This window comes from Montipora foliosa, chromosome 11 (assembly GCF_036669935.1).
Source record: "Montipora foliosa isolate CH-2021 chromosome 11, ASM3666993v2, whole genome shotgun sequence".
Lineage (NCBI taxonomy): Eukaryota > Metazoa > Cnidaria > Anthozoa > Scleractinia > Acroporidae > Montipora > Montipora foliosa.
In genome coordinates, this window is record NC_090879.1 from 18,057,410 (window position 1) to 18,067,409 (window position 10,000).

The 10,000-nt window shown below is 40.2% G+C and overlaps 1 protein-coding gene across 3 annotated transcripts in view; it reads right to left on the reverse strand.

The window, feature by feature from the left end:
• Nucleotides 1–10,000, reverse strand: part of LOC137976282 (kyphoscoliosis peptidase-like) — a 27,600-nt gene that overhangs the window by 11,748 nt on the left and 5,852 nt on the right. For all 3 annotated transcript variants that reach the window (XM_068823580.1, XM_068823578.1, XM_068823579.1), the window contains exons 2-5: nucleotides 9,812–9,889; nucleotides 8,720–8,974; nucleotides 7,861–7,893; nucleotides 7,454–7,638 (exon numbers count right to left, since the gene is read on the reverse strand). In XM_068823580.1, coding sequence (XP_068679681.1) covers nucleotides 7,454–7,638; nucleotides 7,861–7,893; nucleotides 8,720–8,974; nucleotides 9,812–9,859 — 521 coding nt within the window. In that variant the 5' untranslated portion in view covers nucleotides 9,860–9,889. The remainder of the gene's footprint in view (nucleotides 1–7,453; nucleotides 7,639–7,860; nucleotides 7,894–8,719; nucleotides 8,975–9,811; nucleotides 9,890–10,000) is intronic.

The following is a 10,000-nucleotide window of genomic DNA, read 5'->3' on the forward strand; positions in this document are numbered from 1 at the left end:
GGGTCGATCAACAGGAGATGACTTCTGAGGCAGAGTTTGCAATGATATGGAACCATTTTGTGCACTGTTGGAAATGTGACAAACGTTTTCATAGTGAATGTAAAAATTTACAAAACAGATCTACATAGGATGGTGCGTGCCTCACTGAATAATTATATGTCGTCTTATCTGTAGGTATTTGTAGAGATTGCAGAGAGAGGCTTGCAGCTAGCTTACTTGGTGAGACTAGCATAGCAACCCCTTCAAGCGTAACAAAAGAAAGTCTCACACACAGTTTTGCAGAAATATCTTTGGTAAGTCTGTACTTTTGGTCAAGAGATCCTAATTTTGTGAGTTTCCTGCGCATACTTTGGCCATGTCTTGGGAACGTGTGTGTGGCTTTTGGTGGCTTTACTAAAAGACGTTGAAGGATTTTATTTTTTAATTGGAATGACTGGGGCCAAGGGAATGGTGACGTGTGTAAGGCCAAAGGCTCCCTAGAGTTTTATGGCTGCGCGCAAGCTGGGCACTGGTATGGCGCGTAAATCCTGAATCGTGTATGTTCTTCCAATCTTTATGACGGCAGCGTGACCAAATCTGTAAAATTAACTGCTAATTTTCTCGCATTCCCTTGGGTAAAATTTGTTTTAAATTGGCTCAGTTCTAACCACATACAGTTCCTATCAACTACCCTACATTTGTTAAAATCTGTCTGAATACAGTAAAGGAAAAGACAGATTATAGAATATTGGCAAAAGCGTCTCAGCGACCTTGACTTTTTACCGCTTCAAAATGTCAGGCAATATCATTTCCATAATGTGGCAAAGAACAAGAAAATTCGCCGAAGAAAACTATAAATATTAAGGAATTTAGACGAAAAATAGGAGTACATCTGCCTGTCATTAGATGTGGTGTTGCCATGACAACGTCCATAATCTAAAAATTAACACCCATAAAATAACCCATATTATATCGGTACCCATACTGGTAAATCTCTACAGGGAAACCTTCAAGAGAAATTAACTAGGTTTCTTTCCTGTAGTGACGGTATTCACAAATACTCTAGGGAGCCACCTTAAATACATCATGGCAAAAAGCACGAAAGGATCCTATGGCCTACGTGCGGCAAAACGCTACCTTAAAAGTGATTACAGGGTACGTTTTCTCATTCATCATTTAGATCGCACTAATGAGAAACCGCTGTAAACGGAGATGCTATCACGAGCAGTGGTTTACATTTATACGCTGCTTCAAAAGCTTAACTTATATCCACCCCAAGTTCTCAAAAATTAGAGGTTCCTGTTAACTAAAATGTGTTGCTGGTGAAGCATGCAAACTTTTTATCATACTTTTCTGGCATATAGAAGCTTGTAGCTTTGAATCAATGAAAAAAACAAAAACATAAAAGAAGTGAATTAACAATTACATAGCGCAGGTTGATGTTGAAGCATTCGTCGGCTTTGTTCTATCCATTGATTTAATTGATTTAAGAATAAAGCACGTATAAGTTCATTTTCGGTTTTTTAATCCTTAAAAAGTAAGAGAACTGAGAAGTCTTGTTTTCAATTGCAGGTGCATGTTTGTGAGGGTTCAACTGTGGCAGATCGTTGCAGGTTGTTTGCATTGAGTGATTGCAAAGATCCTGCCTTTTATGATGACTGCAAACACAGCCATGACGACTGTTGCCATCGCTGCGAGTTGTTAGCATCAACAATGGATGATGAAATAGACAACACACTCGTTAAAAATGAAAGCAATTTATCAGATGACGATTGTGAAGAAATGCGTTTCTTAGTAAAACAGGCAAAAGCTCAAATAGTATCGTGGAAGGCACATATTTTACGCTCAATCCACCAAGATTCAGCAAGGATTAACTTCCTGGAATCACTTAACGAATCCTCTGTCCTTGTCATCCAGGACTGGGCCAGGAAGTATTTGCCACGGAAGTACCGCGAGAGCCAGACAGACTAGTTTGGAAAACGAGGAATTCCTTGGCATATCAGTGTTGCGTTTACGAGAGTAGATGGCGAAATACAGATGCTGACATTCTGCCATATTTTTAAGGCCTGCAGTCAGGATAGCAATGCCGTTCTCGCAGTAATGGCAGACATGATCCAACAGCTGAAATCCTTCATGCCAAGCTTGACAACCGTCTACTATCGGCAAGACAATGCCGGCTGCTATCACTGCGGGCACGTCATTATTAGCTTAAGCAAATTAGGCCAAAAGGAGGGCATCGTACTCAAGAGTCTTGACCTTTCAGATCCACAGGGAGGAAAGGGTGCGTGTGACGGCAAGGCAGCGACCATCAAGTCTCACATGAGAGTCTTCCTAAATTCAGGAAATGACATCGAGACACCAGAACAGATGTTCAAAGCCATGGTATCTTTCGGTGGAGTGCCTTCACTTAATGTCACGCTTTGTGAACCGTTTACAAGCGTGGAAACTCCAGCATTCAAGATAGATGGTGTAAGCCTTTTATCCAACATAGAGTATTCAGCTGAGGGGATTCGCGTGTGGAGGGCGTACGGAATCGGTCCGGGTAAGATCGTGTATCAACAGCAGTCTTCTGGACAAGGTTCAGGCGCTTTACCGGCCCTTGTGGTAGCCCAAGTACACCGAAGTAAATGTTCATCGATAAAAGGGCGAACAACTGCTTCCGCGAAGCCCTCAGGGGATGAAAAAGAATCCACAGGCTCGGGAGGGGAAGATGCTTCGACTAGCCTTTTTGCTTGTCCGGAGGACGGATGTATAAAAAGGTTCATTAGGCATTCCTCAGTGCTTCGTCACTTGGACTATGGTAAGCACCAATATACCCTTGAGCATGAAACCTTATACGAAAAAGCTGCTGTCCAATATGCAAAACAACTGGAAGGACAAGGAGCCACTATGGTACCCGTCGTTAAGTGTCCCTACCAAACACGCCAGTGCACGAAATCTGGATATCGGCTGGGCGCTGAAGGTAACTGGACCTCGACGTACTAGGTTTACTGTTGCACAATGGTCATATCTTACCAAAAAGTTCAAACTCGGAGAGATGACAGGGCAAAAAGCTGATCCGGCATCAGTGGCTCGATCTATGATGCATGCGAAAGATATCAATGGTACCAAGATGTTCCAGTGACGACTTCCTGACAGCCAATCAAATAGGAGGATTCCTTTCACGTCTTGCGTCAAAGAAAACTCTCCCTGACGAAGAAGCTGAAATCGAGGTGATGGAAGCTGCTAGATATGAGGCTGACATCGATACCATGATATCCCAAGTGGTTGACGATCTCACACCAAGGCACCCGATTGTGTTTGACTCTTTCAACCTTTGCGAACTGTCCTCTACAGGGAAACTAAACACCCTTTCAATCCCACTCCTAAGAGAGGTGTGTTGTCACTTTGGTATCGCTGTTGACGACATCAAGGTTAGGCGCCGGAAACCGTACATCGAAAAATTAAAAACGCTCAGTGATAAGTGTACTTGTAAGCAGCTATGATTAAAGTAGTATGTATTGGATTAAGTAAATTATATCCAAACCAGAATTCGACATTTTCTTTTCAACATTCTGGTCAAGTTTTCGTTTCTTTGCTGCCCGTGATTCTGTATTTCACAATGCAATGTATGATAAGGAATTTCAAGATAACATTTGCTAATTGTTTTCACAATACGCAGTTCTGTATACGAGTTTAAAAAACGGGACATTGGACTTTCATACTTGCGATTTGGTGGGGTTTAAAATCCTTAAAATTGCCAAAAACCGTAACATCGCCTGGATTAATGGGGTAGCATTTTGTTCTGCGCAGTCTTATGACTGCTCTCTTTGAACGTTTTATGTTGTGCGTGCAATATAGTTAGTGGCACTTTTTGACAACTTTTTCCCCAAACTTCCCGTTGGCCGTTCTCGTCCTCGTTATTGCATCTCAGTTTGTCACGGTTCTTTACGCGCTGACGATTTTATTCTTTTTCAAAGTTGAACTTAATCGAATATCTAGTACGTGCGCAGCGTTTTACTGAAGGGACCCGATATGCTACTTTCGTGTATTCAGAACTCACTTATCTCGCGAAACAGTTAGGAATACAGTTTAAAATAGTAGGGCTCAATTTTTTGTCTCCATTGGGAGAGCCTGACTGGGGTTTATTACGTCCAAATCGTTGCGTGACATCCTTAAGGTTTTTAATAAATTCTGATTTCAACCTTAACAGGTTGAAATCAGAATTTATTTTACCACAACGACAACGTAAAGTTTGTTTCCTTCATTTCGCACATAATTCATTTTTTAGGCTTGATGCTTCCAAATAAATATGAAAAACAAGCGCAGGATTACTGTGAAATTGACAATGATAAGTCGCTCTTCATTCCTCACTTTCAATTAAATATACACGCAAATATGTTTTCTACATGTTAGTTCAAGTGCAAAAAGCCCTTTAAATCTTGCAATCGCATTCATAATACACCAGTAATTAAGAAACGAAAGATATCATGGGCAACTGAAAAGAAGTGGCAGAAGTCACGGCTTGCCTTCCGTGACACCATTTACACAAGTTGACGGATTGATGCTGTGACTTTGCCGATTTTGAGAGTGTTGATAGTCGGCGCTGATAAAAAGCCCGGCGCTAATTTTTATATCCGGATTAAGACCAACGTTTCTACTAACTAAATCTAAAAATTTCGGGCGATTTGCTATTTTACCGGGAATGGATATTTCCTTCTGAAAAAATGCACCGAGCCGGGAATTTCGACCACGCAAAATTTTGCTAATTTTTCACGGCTTTCCCTGAATTTCTGTTTCGACACAGAAGTGAATGTTTAGGCTCGAATTACTCGTTGACACGTATTTAATAAGTTTCTGGGCACAAATGTGAGGTTAAAAGCGATGCGAACTGAAAATGGGGATTGATTTGAATTTAGCATCTTACGCTAAAATGGCGGCGTTTTCTCTGATCGCGGGGGCCGAACAGAATTTCGTCATTTTCGGGAATTAAAATAAATCTTTCAAGAAAAAAATCCCACCACGTTTCTTACAGTATGATAGGCTATCTTTGTATGAAATATGAAGAATTTGTTTTTTTCATCATGTGCCAACCTTTTTTATTTTCGCTCGGTTTTAGTGGACATTTCCTCTTAAACACGCGAGGGAAATTCAAAATTGCCGATTAATATTCACGCGGGAGACTTGAATCTTCGGCGAGACCGAATTATGAGCAATTTGCACCCTGGGGGAGGGACAGAGTTATAATTGGGACGACGAAACCAACAACGCTGGGGTGAGGGGTGAGAGAAAGTTTTGTTTGCGAAGCATACTCAGACCGAGTTGATCGAATATCAACGCAGAAAGGTAATAAAATCACTGCTTCAACAATCGCACTAGTTTAGTTCTCATGGCTTTTAATGTGCTTCGTTCTGCGCAAGCAAAAGTTTTGCAAAGCATTTTAATAATCAACTTCTTCAACAATTGGACTGACCGAGTTCTCGCGCTTTTAACGCGCTTCATTCTCGGAGAGATTCATTCAAATCTCGCGCCGTAGAAACAATTGTTACTCAAATAAATTGTGTTTTTTATTCGTTTCTCAAGCGCGGGTGAAGCTAAAATGAAACTAGCGAAGCAGCAATGATTTATTAGGCGTTTCATACCGAATTAGAGCGTTTAAACTCTATAGACATTTTAACGAAACAGAACGTCGTCCATTTTTTTCTTTCAAAACATTGGAGTCTGTAAATTGAGACGAAAAGAGTGAACAATCGATTGAAAAAGTCGCCCCTTCCTTTGTAAGTGCCCGACCGCACTGCCGGTTTAAAATTCAAAGCAAAGCAAACAATAGACGGATGAAGTCTCACCTTCATGGTCACTTAACACAAAATCAGGGGCACCCAACGAGAATATAGTTCAAAACCACTTAGACATAGCATTGTTAAACGTATTTTCGTATTTAAACGGAAGATATAGGGATATTTTTATCTCCTAAAAAGTTTTCATCTGTTCGGATTCCCTAGCTGAAAGTCTAGTGATCCGAAAATTATAGGGATCAAAACATACCTTATCGAAAATTTCAGCCAGAAAAAAGGCTCCTGAAAATTCTAGGTGACCTTTTTAGGGTAAAAATCCGTTTAAAATGGGCAATTATACCATGTTTTAGATGTTCGAAAATCCTAGGACAGGCAGGCAAGCAAGGCATTTTACCACAAATGTTCCGAAAATTCTAGATCTCAAATCGTCTTCCGAACAGTTATTTTCTGAAAATTGACGTTGGGTGCCCCTGACAAAATGATCATGAATACGGTGAACGGCTCGTGTTCCTTGAAAAAGTGAAATTGTAAAGCGCAGTCTCAGCGAAGATGAGAAATTTTAAAAACATTTAAGACTGAAAACCTCCAAAGACACTCGTGTGCGCTTTCAGCAGAATGCCACGTTCACCGAAAAAAAAGGTTTACGGTACTTCTTCAATTACAATAGGTAAAATACAATACAACAGTAGACTGCAAAATTTACACTTCCTTGCACACACACAACGCCAATAAAAACTACAAAAATTCAACCTAGAAAAGAAGCCTTCACACAGCTGAAAAAGTCGCCAACTCTCACGCTTCAAAGATGTTCTTGAAAAATCAAAGGACACCGTATAATCAGATCACTTTATCCAACAACTTTATGCATACCCATAGAGGACTAGACTGGCATCCAGTTGCTCTCTCTGACGTTTATGAGGCGGAGATAAGATGCCTTCGCGTTGAGAATGATACACTAAAAATTCATTACAACTCTGTCGCCGTGAAACTCCAATCTCTATCACAAGAAAAACAGCAAAATGCGGCAAAAGTCCAGGCAAATCAAACACTTTACAACAGCCGAAAAAAGGGGTTAACAGATTTGCCGAGATATTTTGATCTGTTAAATTCGGTTTAGCCTGTTCAAGCTCATGTGAAAGTCAGCGTGCGCGTCATGATTCGCGTTTTGATGAATCCACCTTTAATAAATACCCCGCGTTCATACGACTTTTTGGCTGAATAAAGACGCTTTGATAAAAGAAGCAACAACACGAATGATGTAGTAAGGGCGGATTCGATAACCCAAAGCACAAGTAACATTTATAACGACAAAAATATATTTAAGAAAACACATGTAATGCTTGGATGATGAATAAGTTCTTCACCTGACGCCGTAAGTTAATTCTTCACCTGGGTACCCTAGTGAATATAGATTCTCCAAGGAACAATCTACCTCTCTCTCACCCCCTAATAACACCCGTTTTGCACGCCGAAAATTTCCGATAAGTCCTGAAATCTTCGGCGTGGTCTCGGCAAATTCACAACGCGTCACTTAAAACAATAGGGCCATTGTTTAAATCTTAATGGGTGAATTTAGGCCGGAACAATAGACCATTTCTTGATACGGACTAAAAAGACAATTATATAACAATTAAAAGTCATAATTTTCCGTTGGTCCTTTCTCTTTGGTCATTCAGTGTGAAGTCAAGAGCGGGACTTACTGGCACATTTCCAGGAAGATATTGGTGTTGGCTTCTGTTTGCAGTTTTGCTAGAGTAGTATCCTTGTCCGTGCATTTGATGTTCATTACTTCATCTAGTTGCTGAGCTGCCAGCCATCTCATAATAACTCTAACTTTGGCCATTTCATCATCCTTCCATGTTTCCGTTAAGAAGTTTGTGAATTCCTGCGAAAAAAAAAAGAACTTCTTTTCGAAACCCGAAAGAAAAGTCAGCCATCATTTCATGTTTCAATGCAGCGCTGGTAACGAGGATCGCTTAATTAATGATTCCATAGAATCATGGTTTTTAAGAATTTACTACATCGCACCTATCCGTCTGATAACATAAACACTTGAAGCTTTTAGACAGAGCATCGTATAATCTGACTCTGCGGAATGTTATTTTACCTGTAGTGAAACGTTGTATCTGGTTACTTGAACCTGAAAAGATGAAAAAAAAGTCATTTTTTATTTAACGGTCGAAGTCGACATCAACCACCGTTATGGTGGTACTGATGAATAGAAATGATAAAGGTGGTGTTGATGATGATGATGATAATGATGATGATGATGTTACTTACGGATGACGATGATGGAGTTCAGTGATGATGATGAGGATGATGATATTGTAGATGATGGGTCAGTAAGAACCCAACTGTTATCGCATTCTTTGTGACTCTTTAAGATTAAATTTCAGCAACTTGACAAGCTAATTATTGTGATGAATACCCAAAGATAGATCCCCAGAGAAGGGCTGTCGCATTGGTAAGAGCACTCGCCTCCCATCACTGTGGCTCGGGTTCGATTCCCAGATTCGGCGTCACATGTGGGTTGAGTTTGAGTGCACTGCGATAGGTTTATCTCCGGATACTCCGGGTTTTTTTCCCTCTCCTCAAAAACCATAGTTCATCTTAATGGACTGGTTATGAAAGTCTGGAAGATTCAAAAAGCGAGAACAGTGACATCGCGCTTCTTGTTAACTTGACCTTGACCATGCACAATCTTTTGTCCTCACAACTGAGTTTTGAATAAATTAATCGAAACTTCTGATTGGCTGTCTTTTAGAAAAAGGGTGTGGTTTGTACATGTTCAGGGTCAAAACAGCGAGCAGAAACATAAAACAGAAACTTATGGAGTTTCCTAACCATTTCCATATAATAACTATGCAAAAAACCAACATACTTGATTTGACTTGATTACAGAGTCCCCAACTAAATACACTTGATATTAAATAAATAAAGTTCCCCGAAATTAATTACGTTTTTACCTCAACTGCAAACTTGTCTACAGCTTGAAATCTCCTGGCATCAAAGACAGTTGATTTGGGTTTAGCATTTGGGTGAGGTAAAAGCTTCCCTGCACTATCACCCAGAAGTGGACGTTGTCGAGTTGCATATTTCCGATTTGCTTCCCTTAGTAACTGAGGCGTTGGAAATTCTGTAAATGGCTCAAATGTTTCTCCGTCTTCCCTATTTTCTTGAATCGTTATCGACACTTTAGAGGATTGCACATTGTTTGAAGCCTGGATAAAAACACATTTTTTCAGTCAAGCGGAAAAGTTAGCAGAAAAATTTAATGGTACGTCGATAAAATTTTTCAAAAATTATTCGAGGATTCCACGTCCTTAATGTTTTGTTTGGCACATTTTAATTCGATCGAGCGAACGCGAAGGGGCATTGGGACCTGTGACGTAGCAGTGGTAAGTTGTCGCTTTGTTGGTGGTGAAATGTTCGTGGAGAGTAACTTCGTCTCAGACATTGTCTTTCAATACAAAAGAGAACTTATGCTGTCACTGACTGTATCAGTAGTATATACTCCTGGTACGTCATCAGCCCATGACTTCGTCGCTCGGTCAAAACAACATTATCCATAGGAATCCGAAAATACGCTTTGAGCCTGGCAAAAAAATGTCTGAAACTGTAAAAAAGGGGTTTATTTTCGAGAATTACTTTTAGCGGAGGGTTCTTGTTTTTTTTTTGTCCTTTAATTGTAAAAAATGGTGATAAGCACTTTAATCTATCTGAGGAGATCGTTTTTGCAGTTATCAAAGTAGGATATTAGGTATTTGGTGGAGTTCCACTAGCCATCACCTTATCTGATAAGTGGGTGCAAACTATGAGGGAAATTTTTTTTAGTCCGATTTTTGCCACCAATTACTGATGAGGAAAGGTCGAACGCCTTGACATCTGTTCAAAATTCAGTTATTGAAAAGCAGGTAGTTTAAACCGTTCGACACAGTCACCACCCAACATTTCTTTCTTCTCGTTCATCCAGCCATGCTGAGTTCAACTGCTTGGAAGCAAATATTTCAACCGTTTGATTGAGCCTTGAAGATTATCAAAATAACTTTCGGACTTACTGGGACCACAGCTGAGTTCCTTGCTTGCACTGAAGACCCGCAACCCATTGCACGTCATGTAATTCGAGAAACAAAAGCCTAACGATCAAAGCATTCTTATTAGTAATTATAGCTTGACGCACACCAGCACTAATGTCACAAATTCTTTTGGCTTGCAGTCTTTTTTCCAGGGTGGAAGATTGCGTGACA